The 22,136-nt window shown below is 39.4% G+C and overlaps 2 protein-coding genes across 2 annotated transcripts; one reads left to right on the top strand and one right to left on the bottom strand.

The window, feature by feature from the left end:
- Positions 1–646: 646 nt before the first annotated feature.
- On the top strand, positions 647–5,163 carry LOC118230804 (thromboxane A2 receptor-like). The gene is made up of 5 exons (XM_035424128.1): positions 647–866; positions 1,138–1,171; positions 1,282–1,380; positions 1,888–2,750; positions 4,670–5,163. Exons 4-5 carry the CDS (start codon positions 1,965–1,967, stop codon positions 4,967–4,969), a joined length of 1,086 nt encoding a protein of 361 aa, XP_035280019.1. The 5' UTR covers positions 647–866; positions 1,138–1,171; positions 1,282–1,380; positions 1,888–1,964; the 3' UTR covers positions 4,970–5,163.
- Positions 5,164–10,918: 5,755 nt separating this feature from the next.
- LOC118229657 (PDZ domain-containing protein GIPC3-like) lies at positions 10,919–21,865 on the bottom strand. The gene is made up of 7 exons (XM_035421819.1): positions 21,815–21,865; positions 21,456–21,737; positions 20,148–20,333; positions 19,110–19,290; positions 17,296–17,405; positions 13,803–13,884; positions 10,919–12,431 (listed from the first exon to the last, which is right to left on the bottom strand). The coding sequence occupies exons 1-7, from the start codon at positions 21,863–21,865 to the stop codon at positions 12,286–12,288; spliced, it is 1,038 nt and encodes a 345-aa protein (XP_035277710.1). The 3' UTR covers positions 10,919–12,285.
- Between the last annotated feature and the right edge of the window lie 271 nt (positions 21,866–22,136).

A 22,136-nucleotide genomic window follows, 5' to 3' on the forward strand; every position in this document is an offset into this window, starting at 1 on the left:
ACATCTTTATCTCATGGCTGGGCATGCCAACTTATCTAACTACTGATAAACAAACAAAAGCACACACACATGTGATTGTTTAAAAAAAATCTCGTTAGTGTACACAGTGTTCCACAGGATAAACGTCACCAAGTAGTTGGCCATCCCTCAAACCCTAGAATCAGCAGTTTCTAGTTGTCTGGTCTGCTGTGCTCTGATGGTAGAATCCTGTTTAAAATTAAACAAATGCTGAATTCTCTAATCCACAGTAATATTTAAATGCCTGCCCCACAGAAATATCTTTCTGTGATGTACAGCACTCAGAAAAAATATATAAATGTACGTAAGTCCAGCTGTTTGGGTGTACAACTTCAGAGATGATCAAGTAGACGGCCAACAAATAGTTAATGATAGCCCTTGATTCATGCTAAATGCAGTTAGCTGCTCAATGTAGCAAAATAGCATGTTCAATGAACCTTTTAAAAATAAAACAAAAATGTTCAAAGAATGTTAAGGAACATTTACAGTTTTCTCTACTTTTGAAGTACGCCCAGAGACTACACCCGTGGGCATTTCACTGGAAGCTCTCCTTCGAACCCGTCTTGTGTGTGAGCTGCTGTGTTTGCCACATCATCGCTGAAACCCACTGTACTTTACCCTCACAATGCATTCAGACCCTGAAAAAAGGCTGAGCGCTTGCAACAGTTGCCTTCATCTCATTTGTAACTTTTTATCCCATTGGGTCAGTGGAGGAAATGCTCGAAGCAACAGCTGGATGACATATTTACATTTTAGAGGAACGCATCTGCAGCGGCAGTTGCTTTGGAGGAACCAGACCAAATTGCTTTCACTCAAATGGAGCTAAAGACAGAGACTCACTGTATAAGGTAGCCTATCTTTCATATTTTATCAATAATTCCTTCATCTTTCACTTGTACTTTTGCTTTTTTATTTATGGAATATAGCAGTAGGTTGGTACTTTTCTGAGAGTTTAACATGAGAGTTTTAATTTGATCCTATGATGAGTGAATATGAGGTACATACTTAAATAAAGAGATGATAGCATTATTTAAAATAATAATGTTGACAATACAGAGAATTTCTTCTATTCTTTGGCAAGCATCTCAAAGTGAATCACATTCATATGTTTCATTATAGTTATCCTCTGGAAGAAGTTCCAGTGCGATTTACGGTATGGTACTTATGCGATCAATACAGAAGGATTATTGTGTAATATATCGAGAAAAGCTCAATAAAAAGTGATAGAATTCAGTTTCTGCATATGCTTTATTCTGTTTACAGAATGAATTTGATATAATTTCTAAACTTACACGAAGAGACTGGAGTTCAAGGAGTCCTGTGGATGCGGCCGTGTAATCTGTATTACTGATGTGACCTCAAGTATGTATATCGTCTCAGAAGTTACTGGACTATATGGATGACACATTTAGAATTTTTCCATATGTAATAGGATTTCCATATGTAATACTCTGTAGTGACAAGGTTTGGAAGTGATTATTTAGTCACACCCCTGGAAACAGGAAGCGCTAGGAGAGATCAGAGTTTCCGTGCATGGATCTGAGTCAACAAGCTAACCATTCTCTTATTCTGTTCAGCAACACTAATCCCTGAACAGTGTTGTGTATACGTTCAGAGGGCTGTTGAGAGCGAAGGAGCATAACCACGGTCCACATCATACATAGTAAATCTGTAACCTTAAAGTATGTTCAATTCCATGATTGTGAGGTCAGTCAAAAGCACAGTATATTCACATTATATGAATTACTGAATCCCTTGGGGTTCCATTTGTCAACATACTTAAGAACCTATGAAGATCTATCAGATTTATTTGCATGAAATGTTTTGTCTTCAGAAAAAAATGCTTTATCATGTATAAATCTTTTCTAGGGTGGAGAATGGCACATGACTGATTGGAGCTGATTCTTAATTCTCCTGATGATTTAAAAAATACATCTTCTATCACCATGGCTTCTACAAAAAATGAGACTCCGGTATGCTTCTCCATAAACAGCCCCCCCTTCAACTACAACCACACCATTGCCTCCGCCTACTACTCTGCTGTATTCACTGGACTGGGCCTCAGCTCCAACCTGTTTGCCTTCGTAGTTCTGGTCAAGGCCTTCCAGAGGTCCCAGAGTCCCTCATGTTCATCCTTCCTCATCTTCTTGTCGAGCTTGGTGGTGACTGACTTCATGGGGCTACTTGTGACGGGATCGATTGTAGTCTCTTTCCACACAACACGCTTCAATTGGCGTGAGCTGGATCCTTGGTGCCACTTCTGCAACTTCATGGGCATGTCCATGGTCTTCTATGGCTTGAGCCCACTTCTCCTGGGAGCTGTCATGGCTGCGGAACGTTTTGTGGGCATCCACAGGCCCTTCGCCCGCTACGCTAACATGTCAAAGAGCAGGGCCTTGTCCACAGTGCTGGCAGTGTGGGTTTTTGCCGGCTGCGTCAGCCTGCTGCCTCTGGCAGGGCTAGGCAGCTACCACTTGCAGCTGCCTGGGTCTTGGTGCTTCATCAACATCAGCTCCCAGCCTCTGGACATGACCTTCTGCTTGGTCTTCTGCCTGGTTGGGCTGCTTTCGCTTGCCGTGTCCTTCCTGTTGAACACAGTGAGTGTGGTGACCCTGCTGCGGATATGCTGTGGCCAGGGAGAAATGCAGCGGCAGCGGGACCAGGAATTGGAGATGATGGGGCAGCTTGTCTGGATCATGATCATCACCTCTATTTGCTGGTGCCCTCTGCTGGTGAGTTTGTCCTGTACTTTTATAGCATTTCATATGGTTAACCCCTTCTGTAGTATCCCCTTTTTTGACAAAAGCCTGAAAATTACATAGCCCAAACGCCTTCCAAGGCCTCTAAATGGCAAGTCTTCTGTTTAGACTTAGGCCATGCAAAATAATTTTTTGTCGTAAAACAATCTTTGTTGGCATAAAGTTTCAAGAATGTTAAGAGGCTCATGTGCACTGAAAAAGTTATAGTTTGTTTACACAGAGGAAACATTGCATGTCCTATTATGCAAGCCTAACAGTCGATACACCGTCATTATCTAAAATGCCAACGTCTGGCAGTGTACTGGGCAGAAGTTATAGTATTCATGTTGAGGTTTTGTGGGTCCCATTGGCTTTACTGAGGGACTGCTTGGCCAGTACTGGTCAGAGAATCTGATAGGTGGACTTGTTTTGTTCCAGAGAATCTATGCAAACCGGAAATAACATAATTTTGTACACAATACTTTTTACATGTATGCATTAGACAATGATAATTCATCCAACAAATGTCTAAGTAAACAATGAGCTTCTATCAAGGTTTCGAGTTAGCATGTTTTTAGGAAAAAAAGATTATGGAACTTGTTCGCTGGATTCTTGCCGTGATAAGAATATCGACTTTATTGTGATTCATGTTGTCACATGTCGTCTGTGGAATTGAAAAAAGCGAAGAAGGTGCAGACTCCCTGAGCTTGTTCTGCCACCCTACTATGTTTCAAAACAAGAAACTGTTGTCCCTAAAACATTGGCATCGTAAAATTATTTATTGAGAACCATGAGTATTAACACTTTCAAATGGTGTCGCCAGATTGATTGAATATTTCACCATAAAAAATGGAATGAATGCAAATTAACCAGAGCCAGTGAGACTTAAGGGGTTAAGGGTATCCAATTAGGCACTCAAGCACTGAAGGTGATTAAGCAACTATTTCCATCTTCTGTCTATATAATCCAATGTAGCACAAATTAGGTGATTACCAATCATTTAAAAAAATCCTTTTACTTGGTCCGGGTCCACAAAATTAAACTTACCACCAACACACAAAAAAAAATTGCACAGTAATTACTGGAAACTGTTAGCTATATCTATTTGCCCTCCTTCCTTATACTTGGTATGCAAAAAATATTGTAAGAATTTTTAAAGCTAAAAGTAATGAAATGACAATTTCCTGTTCATTGGAGTCAACACCAGTCAATACAATTTGCAGCAAAACCTGAAAGTTATACCATAAAGATAACAGTAGACCAGAATTTAAATAATGAAAACAATGAAAGCAGAAGCTTGAATTTGATGGGAGAGAGTGGGTGTCCCCTGTCAAAAAGGAAATGACAGGGAATGAGCCCAAATATTGAAAAAGTTTGACAAAATTGACAATCTGAAAAATTGCACTTCTCTATATTGGTATTTCAGAAATGGCAGGATAATTCCAACTGTCAACTCAGAAATGAGTATTTACCATGCATCGCTGACCTTGGATTAATCCAATGCTGTGTCTCAATAAAGTGTGCTTTTTGATTCACACCATGGGTTGCATTTGACTGGACAGGCAGCAATAAACATGGAAAACAGTTTGATTGAACATGCATACCTGTAGGTAGTTTCAGGGCATAAACAATTCAATCAAACCATGTTTAATTGAATCAAGGGGAGTTTTGCAGCTCATGGTAAATATGATCTTATATAATTATTTTAAAACTATTTTACATTTCAAATCTGACTTTCACCACTGAGTGTGAGGGGGGAGGTTTGCCAGGATTTCTAACTATGAGGTTCTGGTTGTGGTTCCCAAAAAATACTATTAGCTGCAAAATATTTTTTTAAATGAATTTTGCATGAAAAGTGTTGTACACTGCTGACATGGACACAGCTGAGCACATTTTCCTGGACCTCTCTACAGGTGTTTATTGGGCAGACCGTGCTATCAGGGAGCCATCTCAAGATAGGCAGCCTGCTGCTGTGGCTTCGCTTTGCCACCTGTAACCAGATCCTGGACCCCTGGGTCTACATCCTGTTCCGCTGTTCCATCTTCAAGCGCATTCTCCCAGCAGGGAAAGACAGGCCCCATGTATCCAGGATAAGCCTGTACCGAACCAGCACCACCTCCCAGAGGAGACTTGTGCAGCCCTTGACTGGAGTGGAGGTGGCCTGTGGGGAAGTTCCATTTGTGAAGGACCTTTCCATTCCCAAAGCCTCCTGATTTCTCCTGTCATATCCAAGCTCTGGTTTACATTTTTTTGCTAATATTGTAATTATTTATGTTATTCATTTGATGTTGGTTAATGCCAAGCAGTACAATGACAGTTCTCTCATTTTAGTTTGAAATATTAGCATGCATGCATGAGTTTTGTAATCATTCAGCTGTCCAGACAGTTAGGAATCTGTGACTCACTCAGTCTGTGCACGCCATCTGCAACAAAGTCTCTGTGCAGCTTGGAGGAATACTTTGCTTAACATGCTATGGTCCAGATTAATCCATTTGTAAAAGAGACAGTGGGTCTGGTTACGTTATAGGAGATGGAGTAACACTGCACATCTGTGCCATGTGTCTATCATATGATCTGCCTGTGTAGCCATTGTGGAGATAGGGATGGAATGGCTGACTGCAAAGCTGAGGTTGTCTTGCTGATGGACTAACTGATACTTTCATAGCGATGGTATGGCTAAGCTGACCTGACCAATTTGTCTTGAACTGAAAACATGACTCCTACAAATATTTAATAAGTCATTAATTATATTTTTGCTGGGATAAAGTGAATTAATATGAATATAATTAATCAACTGTGTTTAAACTATTTCTTATTTTCAGAAAATGAGAATGTTGGGCACACAATTCCCCAATTCTATTTATTTACCATTATCTGCCAATAGGGAAAAATGGACCCCATTGTTTTAAATGGAGTTTTCAGAGTTTTTACTGGGGGTCATATTGATATATGACAGAATCTTGTGCTCAGTGATATTAAGTTTGTGTATTGTTCCATTATTTCATATTGATTAATAATTATTTCATATAAATTAATATTTGTATTGCTTGTGTTCATTTGACACCTATAAAAGAACATAAGGCAGAAAACAATTAACCTTTTGTTCTGAAGCTTATAAACGAACGACCTTCTAACACCATTTCTCCTGCCCTAGTCTCCAAATATTGTGTTTCAAGACCAAGCTGTGTACTGAAGGATTTTCTTTTAACGGGCCACACAAAAAGTTCCACAACCTTGAACTTTTTGTGTGGCCTCTTTCTTACTAACTTCATTTCAAAGTACACTGCCTGGCCAAAAAAAAGTCTCATTCGTCGTGGCATTGTTTCAACAACCTTATACAACGCCACAACATTTATTTCTGTCCAGAATTGCATTCATTTTTGGCCGAGGTCTTGTACTGATGACGGGAGAGTCGAACCACTCCATAAAGTCTTCTCCAGCACATCCCAAAGACTTTCAATGGGGTTAAGGTCAGGACTCTGTGGTGGCCAATTCGTGTGTGAAAATGAGTCCTCATGCTCCCAGAACCACTCTTTCACAGTTTGAGCCTGATTGGTATTGTTGTCCTGGAATATGCCCATGCCGTCAGGGAAGAAAAAATCCATTGATGGGATAACCTGGTCATTCAGTACACATTCAGGCACTCAGCTGACTTAATTTTATTGCCGCATAAATTAATAAAATGAATGCAATTCTGAACGGAAATAAATGTTGTGACGTTGCGTATGGTTGTCGAAACAATGCCACGACGAATGCACGCCGTAATGAAAGCTAAAGGCAGTCCAATGAAATATTAAAGTGTGCGACTTTTTTTTTTTGGCCAGGCAGTGTATAATGTAGTGGCATACCTTCTTAGCCTTATGTGACAACCCCACCTATTTTGGCCGTTGGGCTGGCTGCTTGTCTTTGTCTTTGTGTTTTGTGTTGCAGATGCCCAGTAGGTGTGGTCAGGTTGTTGTTTATTGGGAACACCTGGGCCCGGTGTTCTCAGTACTATAAGAGCGCACCCCACTTGTGCCATGAGGAGAGAGAAAGGGGAAACTCTGCTCCCTACGCGCCACATCTTTGTCTTTGTTTTTCCTTTTACCATACAACACTCCACTCACTATTTTAACATCCATGCATGCACGCCAACACTACTGACTTACTGACCACCACATGTCATAGTACTTTGGCATTTTTAGCCGTTTCAAATAAATGAATGTTTTTTTTTTTTGCTTTAACTTCTTGTGTCACCGCCCATTATTTGTTGTGGTTTTTGAGCCGGCCATGACACTTATCATTCATTTATGCACACATTACTAACCAAAAATATGGTTTCTGGGCTGGGTGTTCATACCGTTAAGGTACTGTATTAGCTACCAATGAAGAGTCCTCCTCAGTCTCAAAGTCTCAAATCTCTACTGCGATTATTTTAAAACAGCGGCTTGGCATCAAATTGTGGAGCAGATCATGCTTACATACTTTTAATGTTGTACTATGGCTTCTAGTCTGGTCTGCTTGTTATTAATGTGTTAACATCAGCCTGCCCAGGGACAGCAGATGGAAATTAGTGATCTAGCTAAATCTGGCAAATTTACGTAACATAATAGTGATGTTGATCAATGCGTATTGTCCCTGTCAAATAAATAAATAAATAAATAAACAAACTTGTCTGCAATCTCTCACTGACCTGACCAACCTAACTGACCAAGGACGCTGGAACAATGAGCAAGAACATACATCTGCCATTCAGAATTTTTGGGAAAATGCAAAAATTTAAAAATTTAAAAAGTAGGCAATTTCCTCATGGTGGTCACACAGTATCCACTCCAGAAGTTTTCAGATCTGTTTAAGCCAGCTTCTCCATTGACTTATTGCCTTAGTCTCAATAGATAAATAAACTAAGATTTCATTTGTGCTTTATTGCTACATTTGACCAAATAGCTCCTCTCAAGCCTAGACTAAACTCAAAAACAACAGCTTGTTGTTTAAATTGAATATTTGCCAGGTAAAAAAAATGAAAAAAGTCATGATAAGTGGAAAGCCTTACACATTACTAGTTGCAAAGATTCAATGGTAGTGTAAGAGCTGCATGATTCTATTCATTTTCAACCCTCCTTTCCAAAAATAGCTAAAGCAATTTCCGAGTTCTCTTTTGCACTGTAAGTATAATTAATACGATTATAAATCTTTCTCCTAATACTAATTAAGACAGTTCTCCTTCACAAAACTGTGAATTCCCAGTAATGTTCCTGACCAGCATTTATTATTAGGGCTATGATTTTTTCATGACTTCTTTTTTTAATGTGTAATTCTTCTATTCAACATCACCTCCTGAAGCCATTTATTAAGGAATCAACACACTGCAGTACCTTAATAATCTTAATTAATCATTCATCCAAGAAGGGCCAGTGTGGAAGTGAGCATTTTGTTCCATCCCAGCACTACAACAGCTGGTTCAACTAAAGAACTAATCATAATCTCCAATCAATGTTGTTCAGTTGAGTAAGATGTATTAGTGCCTGGCCTAAACAAAAAAGCTTCACTCACACTGGTCCTTTTAGATAAGACAGAAAATCCCTGGATTAGAGACTTAAGCATTGTAAAAGCAAGCTCTTCAGACGGTCCTTAGCGGAAGAATTAGTCATGGTCCTGAGACTGCACCCCACTAATTACTGCACAAAGTGTGTCTACCGTGAGCCTCTGAGGACTGAAATACAGGCTAAATGTTTCCATGGCCACTCACAGCCATAGTCATTATGTCAAAATGTTGCCAAGACTTCATCTGTTTAGACTAATTATGAACTTCAACACTGGAATACATTAACGTGTCTTCCCTGGATTGTGTTGCTGTTATCCTTTAAAAAAAAAAAAGTACAATCATTGCAGAAAGCATATGTAGCATATGTGTAGCATTCGGTCCGCCAGAGAGGCGGATTAGTCTCAGCTGCATCGGCTGGTGGAGAGAGCACACGCACCTGGGTTGCGTTAGCTAATCAGTCCAGGTGCTTAAAGGTGTGCTGTGCTCCACAGTTCCGGGCCAAGACCGGGAGCTCGCACCGAGAGCGTGGTTATGAGTTTTGGTTTGTTTTATTTTTGCACTTTGTTTGAGCATAAAAGAAAAAGACAGTAGTCTGCCACTGGGAAGTTGGAGGAGCTGGCGCTGGCTGGAAAGCGGGCCACCTACAGGCGGTACACAGGAAAGTGTTTGCGCCTTTTTTTCTTTTACTTTCTTTTGTCTTTGTTGTTTTGGCTTGTTTTAGTTTATTGTTTTTGCCCGGAACCCGTGAGGGGGAAGGGTGAAGATAGAAGATAGTCGTTTATTTAATTTTGTGTTTGTGTGGGTGCACTCACTCTCTCTTCTTGAGGCAACCAACGATGCTTCCCGACACTGCCGCATCTGGCATGTGACAGCATATTATTATTATTTCTAACCCTACTTTCCCCTCCCACACCCTTTAGAGCGCAATTTAAGTGAAATGACCATCACATGAATTGTGGTTCAACATTTCCAATTCCAAGCCCACTTAATATATATTTCTGGTCATTCCTATTGTGACATTGTCCTTTCCACCAAGACGATAGTTTTCCAGTGCATTCCTCAAATGGTTTCCCCTTATATGTAATACTGTACACAAAATACATCATTTGATTCCTTGACTTCCATATTTCCCTGGAGGTATTTACAAAGAATTTGTGACCATCTTTACATTCTTACCATTTCCTAACAATTTGCTACTTGAACATAAACTCATCCAGTCATGTAAACATTTGTTTCACACCATATGTTAGAATGGAGGGTTCATGTGCATGTAATTATGGTACTTCAGAACTATTTACTCAAAACATGTAGAAAACATGCTTTCGTAACAATTTGATTTAAAAAAAAGTCAGCCTTTTTTGATCAAAAAGGCTGACTGGTTAATTATTGTTTAATATTGATGCCTTAATCTAGCTCCTAATTGGGTAACTGGGTTGCACAACAATCCAATAATCCAAATTTGTGCATTTTTGACTGTTTAACTCCTGAGAGTATAGTCCCCAGGGAGAATCATTTTAGAGACTGCTTGAACAGTTAACAAGGGTTTATGCTCCCTTTTTCGTTGTTTCACCCATAGCAATAAGGGTGCATTTCGCTCTCTAAACTTTTGTCCACTCATCCATTAGTTTCATCTTATCGTTTCTAGTGTGACATATAAGCTATAATGTATAGTAATGCAAGATTAAGTGTGGTTAAACCAATAAGGGTAAAGAGACTACAATCAGAATACTCAGAGCTGTCATCTGGCACATGCGACCCATGTAGAACTCAAAGTCGAGCAAATTCTGGTAGTTAATTCCTAGCTTGTCCATAGCACTTGGCTACATGGACTAAGCTGTGTGATAAATAGCTTAAGTGTGAATGCAGCTTAAATCCAAATATTTTATGCATATATGAATTTATAGTGAGCTCCATAATCTTTGGGAAAAATATATATTTCTTCTTCACTCCACAATTTTAGATTTGTAATCAAACAATTCACATGGTTGAATTTCTCGTGCTCAGCTTTGATTAGTATTTTGATTGTAGTCACCATGTAGAAATTACAGTATTTTTTATATGTAACCCCGACAGATGAAGGTGGGTGCTTTGGATCCTGGGCAGCACATTTTGCCCTTGCCATCACTCTGATACACATGAATTAATACCATTTTCTAGAACTTCACAGGCTATTTTAGCAATTTTTTTGCAATTGCTGAGCCCACCAGTGCTCTTTTTCTTCTTAATAATGTTCATCTGATTCTTCTAAACATGTGGTATCACAGCTTCCTTTCACACTGCAGCCTACAGCTAAGTTTGCATAGAGTTGAGTCAGAGGAAGTCATATTTGATTTGCAGTTGACAGATGACCAATCAACCAGAGGGGGTTGCTAAAGAGCTATGAATCGCAGGCGCCTAATGCTAGTGAGCAATCAGCCACAGCACTGACATGACCTGGATTCAATCCAAGGCCATAGGGCTCTCCCATACACCACCGTGTGGTGCCTAAGCCAAATGAGCCACCCAGCAGCCCCCTTGAGACAAGTACTTTATTTGAGATGCCATCTGTTGGTCTTGTTTCATGGTACCCCTCTGATACTGGTAAATATGCAACAAATATGCAGTTTTGTGAAAGAAACACCCCACCAATAATCCTTTATAACATTTATTAGCAATTGTCAGAATGCAGCATTGGAAAATATGTGTCTTGAACATTCAGCTCTTCTTATAGAGTATAATCACCTCATATATACAACTAACAATGCTATTCCTGTACAACTCTCATCTATCTTCTGTACCATATCCAGACCATGTTGTCATTTGACTGAACACCTAACTTTTTGACTAGCAATATATAAAAATAAACCACAATATATTACTGAAAAAACAAACAGGAGTATTTACCTGCACACATAAACATATGCAATAACAGTGACAGGATAAGGGTAAATACATAGGTTATATGTAGGACATATTCCACATCAACAACAATGTAAATTAACCAGCTGCTTACAATTATAATTAAAGCTTATGTTTAGCACTAATTTGCTTTGCCCTTCAATTGAAGAAACAATTGAAATGTTACATTTCTCCCTTTTGTGTATTTTTTAAACAATGATTGCAGATCTCACATTGCATGAGTGAAGCAATGGAATAAATAATACTTTCCAGATTAATGTGAAGGGCATAGCACTTGTAGACATAGAAGCAGTGAGATTTACAGGCTAAATTGCAATCCTCATGAAAACACTGAAATCAGTGACTATGTTACATGCAGCCCAATATTAATTGGAATACTCAAGAATTCCAGGAAAGACAAAATCACACATTATGCAGAATATCAAATTGGAAAACATTCTTCTAAAACTGGCATACAGTAGAAGAGGTTGGATAAAGCATTAACATTCTGTTTTTATTTGTCTCTGTTAGTCATGCAAACATGCAAATCAATGCTCTAAACCCTTTTGGAATACTTGGTTTGGTTGTGTGCATGGCTGTATAATCTTTCTGGTGGTTTACAGCAGCAATGGTATTTGGTGTTAAAGCAAAGGGCTGCAGAGCTAACTGTGCAAATCAGAAAATCATCCAGGGAATTTCAATAAAGCAGAGGTGTTCCATGAAAGCAAATCATTTAAGGAAAATTTTATATTGTTTACGGGTGTGCGAGAGCCAAGGCTTAAATTTCCAATTTGTGTAGCCCTGGAAATCATATTTCTTTAATCATTATGCCTTATCTTGCAGTGGATAAAGTGCATTTTCAGACTACAAACATCATGATAACTAGAGATGTTTTGTTGTTCAGACTAATACTGCTACCACAGACCTTAACACGAATTAAGTTAGTTGTTCATTTCCAAGGGAAGCAGACCTCCCGGTGTGGATTGTCAGGTAATTTCTGAAAGCTACTACTAGAAAATCCATTAAAGCCCTTTTGCAAGTTAAAGAGTATTGTACAGTACATGCATACATTGTGTGTGATAGAGACCTGCCCCACCCCCATGATTTAGAGCATGTGGTCACCTCTACTCATCCACTTTTCACATCCCCAATGGCGCTCCACACATCCAGCAACAGCACGTCTGGGAAGGCAAAGTCCCCCAGAACCGAATCCAGAGCCTGGGCAAAGTCGTCTGGGTTCTTCTTGTCTTTGCCTGCCTCCACTATAGTGGCCGCTACAAGAGAGAAGTGACATACTTGAGTTCCCTGCTGGCGAGTGAGACCCTTACAGATCCTTACATAAAATTTCAGTTGGACAATTAGCCATTAGCGAAACACATTGCACCATTTCCAATGGTCTTAAGCGTTGCTAACTCTGACCTCTAAACCCATGCTGATACCCCTGAGCCAAGAAAGGTTCTTCAGTGGATCCCAATCTGATAACTTGCAGACACCACTGACTCACAAGCTAATCTTTCCATCTTGTCATCACCATCTTAGGCCCTATCCCAGACAGCATCACAACACTTCCCAATAATTCCACAAATCACCATGGTCAATGAACAGCCATCTGTCTAATATTTGGCAATATTGCTGCCAAATTATTATTATTATTATTATTATTATTATTATTATTATTATTATTATTATTAAGCAAATAGGTATTGGCATAGCAAGGCGTCAAGTCTATCAAGTTATCAAGTCTGGAAAATCAAGTATTTCTTAATCATTTTATATTTCCAATTACTTTAGCTTTAAAGTCAACTACTCAAATAAGCATGAGTGCAGCTCTCTAAACAAGTTAATAACTTTCAGAAATCCCAGCTGAATCATTCACACAGCACCCAGATATATATGCATATACCTCTGCTCTACAGGATATATTACTGCCTCAGAATGGTCTCCTGGGCACTGTTGTACTGCGCCATCCACTGGACTATGTGAGGGTAGCGACACTCAATGGTTTTAAAGTGCTGCTTTTTACCACCTCTCAGTCCCTCAATCCCTCAAGCCTCGGAACGACTGCTTGTTGATATCTTTGCACATAACTAAAGGGAAAACCCTCACCAAGGGCTTAAGGGATAACACTGCTAATGGTTCCTGAGAGCGTGTTTAAGTTCCCGTCTTCAGATGCTACGCTTCAGTTTATTTTAGTTAGTTTAGTAAAAGCTGCCTTTTATAAAACATTAAGTTAGCCATCAGTACTTTATATGTTTGCATCGGCATTGTGCTACTCTGAAAATTTGGTGAGTTAAGGGAATACATTATTCTAGGTTGGGGAACATTATTCTAGGTTGGGGATGTCACTGACACTGGCTGTGTAACTCAGTGTGCCACAACCCAAAAACATGTATGGTGTACATACAGTACTGTAAAGATGTCCTGGAGGTGACGACTGTTGGAACAGTTGGAACAACACCTCTCTATGTGTACTCCCTGCTAATATGTTTGTATCAAACCTGATCATTACCTTGGCAATCCTTGTCTTTCCATTCCTTGCTATTTCCCAGAATTTCTGACACATGGTCATTGAAGACATTTAAAGGAAAGCGCTGACCCAGAGCTCAGTCATTTCAGCGGGGGAAAAAAGAAGCAATCCACCTCACCCAACTCCAGGTCCCGGATGCCCATGTAACTCTCTAGCAGGTCATCCACTGTCTTCACAGCTCTCTCCTCGAACTCGTCCGGCTGGGGAAAGGAAAGTCTCCATGACTCAGTATCAAGAATCAGTATCAAACATACAATCAATTAGATGAAGTTAATAAAATGGAAGCTTGTTATTACCATCAGTGGTAATTTACGGTTTGATCTTTCTACTCAGAACAGTGAGACATGTACATTAATGTCTAATCATGGGCAAATCATACAGTATATATTCACAAAACATTTCTTGTGCTGAAACTTAAATATAAGAGAGCTCATGACATTAAAATGTAAAAAAAAAAAAAACAACATATTTCCATGCTGCTATATACAGATTGAAAAAAAAACAATTATAAAGTGGACTTTTCCTGTTTTTGCTCTTAAAAGAACCCACAAAAAACCAATGTGGGATTCATGAAATATGCACAGACCTTTTATGTTTATCCCAAGTATATCAGAGGATGAATGCTAACTGAATGCGTGTGCCTGTTCATGTTGATTTGCATAAGGAAGCACCCTAGGGATCCTATAAAATGTATGCCACTTGCAGAGTTGTGTGCAAACATCAGCCATTCATCGCAAACGCATCTGTGCCTCATATGCACGGCCCCTAAAGACGCGCTCTCTCTCCAAGGCACGATCAGCCAAGTAATCCAAAAGCAATAAAAATGCCACTGCTAAGTGCTGGCTTTGGCTGCACGTTTCTGGGTCTTTATATATCATTATCAATCATCATAAATGCTCTTTATAAATAATCTAATTAATTCCACATGTTACTATCATTAAAAAAAAAACAAATACGAAAAGTATGTGGGGAAAAAAAACACTGTAAACTGAAATAGAAATTAAAACAAGAGGTTCTGAAGAAACTAATCAAAACTAAAACTACCAAATCTGTCCTTAAATCTAAATAAATAAATACATAAAAATAATAATAATTGAGGCTATGCAGATTAGAAAATGTAGTTAAAATCAATAGCAAAGCAATATACATATAAAAATTGTATCGATAGACATTTGTTTTCAATATGAGATATGTAACTACTTAAAATTACTTTGCATGAATAATAAAGCATTCCAGTAATAAACCACTTCTGCACATGCTTTTACACATTTCCAGACGCATATAGATTTAACCTAAATGGTAAATGGACTGCATTTATGTAGTGCTTTACTATTTATGCCTCTCATTCACCCATTCACACACACACACTCACACACACACCAACAATGAAAGGCTGCCATGCAAGGTACCAATCAGCTTGTTGGGAGCAATTAGGGGTTAGGTGTCTTGCTCAGGGACACTTCGACATGCCCAGGGCGGGGGATCGAACTGGCAACCCTCCGACTGCCAGACAATCACACTTACCTCCTGAGCTATGATGCCCCTAATTCAGATTAGAATAAAATTATGAATGCCAAAATGTCTGCGGAAACATTTGTAAGCACAGTTAAAGATCAGATTTGAACGTACACATGTTTCGTGAATGAGGACCAATGTATGTTATGTTTCCTTCACAACCAAAAAATGTAAAGAGGGGCAGAAAAATTACAGGAGAAGAAACTAAAATCTCTAGAATGAGGCAGCAAAATAAAAAATAAAAAAAATGTTTTATTTGGTTAGGGACTGATGAGCGATCAGTGTTTTGTGAGTTTGGTTCAAATATGTTTCAGTTTGGAAAACTCGATTTTGATTTAGATTTTCTTTTTTTATTTTCAATAAATATGAATGTACCATGACATTTGAAATTCTTTTTTCTAACTACTATAGTCATCGTAGTTACTACAATGCTTATTGTTGTGTGAACTGTGTTGAATATCTGCCTTTTCAAAACTACAACTTAAAAAACTACCACACCAAACTTTGAGAAACACAATGATTATTATTTAAACACCAAAAAAATTAGGGTTAGGGTTAGCTAAAGTATGATATTTTCCATTCTTATTTGCATATGTAGCTGGTGCAAAATTCGGACAGAACTGTCCAAAACCCAAAAAACTGTCCAAAAGTTGTGATATGTCCATGAAATTTTTTTTTTCTCATTACATCCCATAACATTATCTTGAAAGCTGGTTAGCGTTAATATCAGTCCTAAGTAACGCTATTAACTAAGACTAACTAAGCTGTTGTTGATCCAGCATTTTAGCTGAAGATACTAGCTAGCTATAATTATCAGGAGACTGTTCACTCCTGTAGCTTTCACAGAGACAAGCTGGAATGCTCGTAGAAGCTGTTACGGAACTTACCAAGTCAAAATAAGCTCCCGGTGTTACCAATATAACTTCGTAGTGAACAAACTTACGTCTTTTGGATTTTATTTCTTGTAGCTTAATTGTGTAGCTATTAGCTAACATTAGCGAAAGATCTAAAATTGTTTCATGCTTTTTTACATCAATGCCAGCTTTCAAACATGTGGAGTCGAGTATTTGGGGAAGACGCATTGATCCACAGCCAGGTAGCCTTTTATGTGTACGAGTAGGGCTACTTTATCTATTTAATCACTTCTACTTACTTCAGACATCGGTAATTATCAGCGGCGACTGGTGAGCTGAAAATCGGTGGGGCACAAAACTTTCCTTTAAACTAATCATTGATCTCAACCTGTTTTCATTAATTTTCCTTTATTATCAAGCGTGCCAACGATCAGACTAATCAAATGGCAAGTAGCCTAACACACAGCGTCTTCGTACCGTGTTAGGGGGATTAAATCATAAATTCAATTTCTGTTAAAAATCCGTTTTATTCACCAAGTAGTCTACACTTAAGATACACCAGTCTGTTATCTACCGTGTTAGCTTTCAGAATAACCAGCAAAAACAAAACCTGCACTTCAAGATTGTTTACAATCTACGCATTGCAGATATTTGCCATGAATATGAGTGCGGAGAAAGAAGTGCATGTATCCGCAAATAATGTTGATTAATAATGTGCACAAAATTGATACTCAAGGAAAATCGGGAAGTTTCTGCCACTGCTTAGTGATTAAAACTAAACTGATTTTTCTAAATTGCATTTATCATTTAATCTCCCTAACACAACGCGAAGAAGCTGTATGTCACTTTCCAATTGATTAGTCAGATCATTTGCATTCTTGTTAATCACTGAAAATTAATTCAATTAGTTTGAGATCAATGATTAGTTTAAAGGAAAGTTTTGCGCCCCACCAATTTTCAGCTCACCAGTAAATTAATGTGATAAAAAGAGGCAGGAGATTTGTAAATCACCAGCAAGGATGGTTTGGTGCCTGGCCGATTGTGGTGGGCTGAACTGGACGAAAGTCTATCCCTGCTATCGCTCTATGGTATTTCAGTTCTTCTGCTAAAGCACTGATCCTCTAGGGTTATATCCATGGTCACTGTCTATAGGAAATCTTATCGGTGAATAATTATTTGTTATGGGTTACTCACCGTCCATGAACATGTCATCCGTGTCTGCGTGTGCCAGTGCAAACTCACCTCTTCCTGTACAGTGGCAGCCCCCGTGGTTCGAAGGCGGAGGGTCTCTCTCCCACTCGTCATCTTTCCCTCACCAGATTTGGGTGCCTTCGTTCTCTGGCCAATCATATCTGACAGAGAGGGAGACTTTTGACTTTTAATGTTCTTTTATTGGAACACAGAAACTTTCTACAGTTGCCTGAAAACCTACCCCAAACCACTATTTACAAACCCAAAACAAATCCAGAGAGAGAGAGACTGACTTTTAGGTCTCGTTTATTGCACAGAACAAAACAATAAATAAGTTAGACCAACATGTTCACGACATTATACAAAATACCCACTCACATGCACACACAGACATGCACACACGCACACAGAAAAAAGGAAAAAAGTAGTAAATAAAATCACAGAAAAGAAACCATTGCAAGAAACCTAAAGAAACAAAACAAAATCAAACAAACTACACTGTCACAAATCAAAACAAAAAACCACGATTGTGAAAATAGATCTTCATACCAATACTCAGTTCTAGTTTTTCTTCCACATTCATCGTACATAGAAAATCCCCCACTCCCCAAATCCCCCTGAAACCCAATGCAAAATATGTCACCTCAGTGAGCAATTGCTTCTGAATAAATCCATTTAAAACATGTCCATGTTCCAATGAACCCATACCACCTATTCTATTTTTCAAAGTAAGCCAAATGGCTGTCTTTGCCTTCCCCAGCAAGAAGTTCAGTAGCACCATTTTTGGATATGCTGTACTTTGGCCCATAAATAAGTAGTGTATGAAAATCCCCCCTAGATAGAGTATACATAAAAGCCACATTTGATATTTCTGTTGAATCTTTACATTATTGTTCATTCTTCGGTTTTTGTCCGCAGTAGAATTATTTTCTGTAATAAACTAATTTCCATTGGCAAACACCTGACTCATTTTGCACTGCCAACCTATTACCACAGCAAGGCACTGTTTCAACAGTTTCAACTCTGATTTGCTCTCAGTTTAATGTCTACAGATAATTTCAAACAGATAACTCATAAACTAATTTTAGTGTTCCTTTTAACCTGATAATAATTTAGTGGTGTATTCATATTGTGTGTTGCACATTTATTGGAATCTCATGCACACTGTTCCTTTTTCAAGGAATTAAATATTCAACTGATCCATCATATGATAGTTCAACGTTTCCCAACCGGTGTGCCGCGGCACTCTGGTGTGCCGTGTGAAAAATCCTTTAAAAAAAATTTAAATGTTCAAATGATTAAAAACAACTGAACAAATCCCATTCACAAAAGCCAAAATAAATGTCATTAAAATGCATATTGCTTAATTAAAACCCCAAAAGAACATTTAAGCCTACTGTTGGCACATCACATCAACGTCATTACGTCGCTCGCGTTTTTTTTCTTTTGAGAGTGGTGTGCCACGGAAGGAAAAAGGCGGGGAAACGCTGTGTTAGTTTGCTGCTGAATTAATCTCCATTACACTAAACAAAAGGTAAAATAAACTGTTGTTTGCTTGAGTGCTTGAATTTTCGCAAATTGTGTTTGTAAACAAACATTCATTTCACGTGTCATAGAAAGACTTGAAGTCTCGATGAATGTAGAAAATAGAACAGGGTGGTATTTTAATGTTCAATTCTCCCTGGAAAACACCTTTTGATCAGTACTTTGTGACAAATCTATTGTGTAAAAAAAATGTGTTATAGCAAATGCATTGACAGATTTATTTATTCATTGATGGATTGGTTAGTGTTATGTACATCACCCAGTCTTAAGAGTGAATTAATTTCAGAGTCGTGGCTCTATGTGTTAGCGTGCCCTCTCACCAAAGGCTTTCTTAGGCTCCACCAGGCGGAGGGTGAAGGGTGCTCCTCTGGGCAGCTCCTTCAGCATCTTGGCCACCTCATAGTGCCTGCACCCAACGATGCTGCATTCGTTGATGGCCTCAATGTGGTCGCCTACACATACTGTCTTCAGCTTGTCAATGGTACTTCCCTCTTTGATTCTCTGTTTACATAGTGAAATTAGGACAAAGGGTGGAATCCGTCACTAACTATGCATCATGATTTTGTAAATGCTCCATAGTTTGCCCTCTTTACAATAATCAATTAGCATGGGCAACTAATTACAACTGAACTCAAAGTAGATCAAAATAAACAAGCTACAAAACAAAGCTTTTTAAAATAAACTCCACAGAAAATATTTGGTAGTGTTCCAAGTGTACCCCACATCTTTGGTCTTATGGAGGTCAATTTTCCAAAGGACATTAGATTACATTACAGGTATTTAGCAGAAGCAACTTACACAACTTTTACATAGCATTTACATTGCATCCATTTATACAGCGGGATATATACTGAAGCAATGCAGGTTAAGTACCTTGCTCAACCGTACAACGACAGTGTACCACCCAGGACTCGAACCTGTGAACTTTAGGTTACAAGACCAGTTCCTTACCCATTATACTACACTGCCTACATACAGCCTTCATGCAGTTTTGCCTTCTCAGAATAGCCAATTCTCATCCAAACTCTTTTGCCCTGACTTTCCACTTGCAGACTGCTGTAATGTCAATTGGCAAAACAATGGCAGACAAAAGGATGCGTTGGCAGAAGGACAATAGTAGGCTGTGTGCTTCTTCGCTGTGTTCACAGTAAAATAAAAAATAAAAATCTACAGTCATGTAAATAATGATTACTATCAATGGCAAATTCAAATCCTCAAAATTGGTGCACTAGATGCCACTTTCTTAAGTTATGAATGTTATCTCAGAGGTTCTACTGCAGTGTGCAGTAAATGTGTAATCATGTGTGATGTCCTCCCTCCTCTGTGAAGCCGCTTTATTTAGCTCGGAAAGGCCCAACCTTAATGAAAGCATATCCTGCGCCGTTGTCTGTGATGGTCAGGCCAAGCGCCTCCTCCGTCTTGGTGACCTCCACCTCCTTTGTTTCCCCCCTCACGTGGGCGAAGATGAAGTCCTCGAGACCGATCTGTCCCCCCAGCAGTTTCTGCATGTCTGCCTTATGTGTGTTCAGTGTACAGAACAGGATCTACAAGGGTGGGAGGGGGGGATACAGGTCATCTCTATCAGCAGACATTGATTGTGGCATCTAAATTGAATGTCAATGTGAATATTCTTTAAGAGGGAGTACATGACAATCATCGGTAATAACCTGCCCTACAGTTTATACATAGGAAACCTGTTTCCAAATCAAGATGTATTACATTTTTAATGTACGTACTGTAATGTAATGTCTCTCCTGTCAAAGCATGGTCATTTCTCCCTGCAACTACACTCTGAAAATTAGCTTTCAAATTTTCATGTGATGGTGTGATCCTTTTTCACATTGGCCAGAAACATTGTGTCTTGTACTCATGCTTTTCACTCCTGTGCTGAAATCTACTATGTGTGGCTACCACTGCTCATATCAACTGAAGATGCATGGCAGAAATATGGCAGACAATTGTGTACAACAAAAATGCACATATACATTTCAGTCATGAGAACTGAGCATTTCTGGAACCATCTACAAAATTTATAAAGGTGAGTAAACGGAACTACACTGGTTAATACAGTCACACTCACCTTTCAACTTGCCAAATTGTAAATATTTAAGAGGATTCTTCAGAAAATAACTCTAAGCAAGTTCTAAGATTTCCATATGTGCTGGTAGATTGTGGTACAAACATGCAGTTTAACACGTCTTGAGAAAACAAAATCAGATCAATGTTCAAACCATTTTGATGATATAGATTTCAAACCCCCACTTAAAATGCTTCAGACCCATTACTGTTCATTTGATAGCTTAAATGACCACATTAGCAACCGAGAATACTGTCGCGCAATGTGACATAAATTATTAAGATTCAGATTCATGATACAGGCAAAACGTTCTAAGCGACCTTCAACAAAAACACACAACAGAAAGAAGCGTGTATTGTTCATGACTAGCCAGATAGCCTTCTGTGTCATGTGTGGTCAATTAAATAACACCATGATAACTAAAACTTCCTCTACAGTCACTTTATAGCAGAATTAAATTCTGACAAATGACTGAATCAATTGTCGTACTGCACTGAAGACGCAATAATGTTACACTATTTGATGCATGTCTCACAACAAAAAACCTTTGGATGAGTTTTTGAAAGGGAAGCAGCGGACTATGGCCTACCTCTGACGCCGAGATGAGAAACACCTCTGCAATCTTGACGTACAGCTCCTTGACGTTGGTGAAGCCGTGGATGGTGCCCGTGTGGCTGCCGTGAGCGAGCTGGGTGTGGAACACCAGCCTGGGCCGGGTCCGGGCGGGCGTTCCCGGGGAGGAGGGGAGCGGAGGCGCCGACGGCACGGCCTCGCGGACGGCCTCCTCCCCCGCGCCCGCCGGACCCGTCGCCAGCAGGCCCGCGGATCCTCCGTCCTGCATCTGCCTGGATTCCGCGCTCTTCCGGGACTCCTGCGACACGGCCGGGGCTCCCGGTGCCAGAGTTCACCCGCTGAATTAATGAAGAGCGTGACCAGGTGACGGGTCACCTGAGAGCCCGCAGGATATCCGACACCCCTCAGGAGAGGGATCTTATTCATGTCACCAGAGATGAGTGCAAGAGCTCTTCAGCAAGCGAAGCACAGTAATCCCCAACTACCTGCTTTAGAACATTAGTGCACAGGCCCTCCCGCAGGGCACTCCAGCACATCAGTCTGTCAGTCAAGCATAAAATTCTGAATGCGTTTTATTTTCTTTTTTTTTTTTACACATTTTCCCCTCTTTTCTAGGAAATCACCACCTGTGTCACTAACATCACTGTGTCACCCACAGAGCCAAAAACACTTTGGTTTTTATACTATAGTTTTGTCC

Source organism: Anguilla anguilla, chromosome 6 (assembly GCF_013347855.1).
Source record: "Anguilla anguilla isolate fAngAng1 chromosome 6, fAngAng1.pri, whole genome shotgun sequence".
Classification (NCBI taxonomy): domain Eukaryota; kingdom Metazoa; phylum Chordata; class Actinopteri; order Anguilliformes; family Anguillidae; genus Anguilla; species Anguilla anguilla.

What these genes read in the sequence shown, in the direction of transcription:
- LOC118229657 (XM_035421819.1), bottom strand. Translation starts at nt 21,865, where the DNA reads ATGAATAAGATCCCTCTCCTGAGGGGTGTCGGATATCCTGCGGGCTCT. An exon ending in TTCTCATCTCGGCGTCAGAG is followed by an intron (nt 20,334 to 21,455) that starts GTAGGCCATAGT and finishes CCACCCTTGTAG; the next exon opens with ATCCTGTTCTGTACACTGAA. An exon ending in CATCCGGGACCTGGAGTTGG is followed by an intron (nt 12,432 to 13,802) that starts GTGAGGTGGATT and finishes TCTCTCTTGTAG; the next exon opens with CGGCCACTATAGTGGAGGCA.
- LOC118230804 (XM_035424128.1), top strand. Translation starts at nt 1,965, where the DNA reads ATGGCTTCTACAAAAAATGAGACTCCGGTATGCTTCTCCATAAACAGC. An exon ending in TTTGCTGGTGCCCTCTGCTG is followed by an intron (nt 2,751 to 4,669) that starts GTGAGTTTGTCC and finishes ACCTCTCTACAG; the next exon opens with GTGTTTATTGGGCAGACCGT.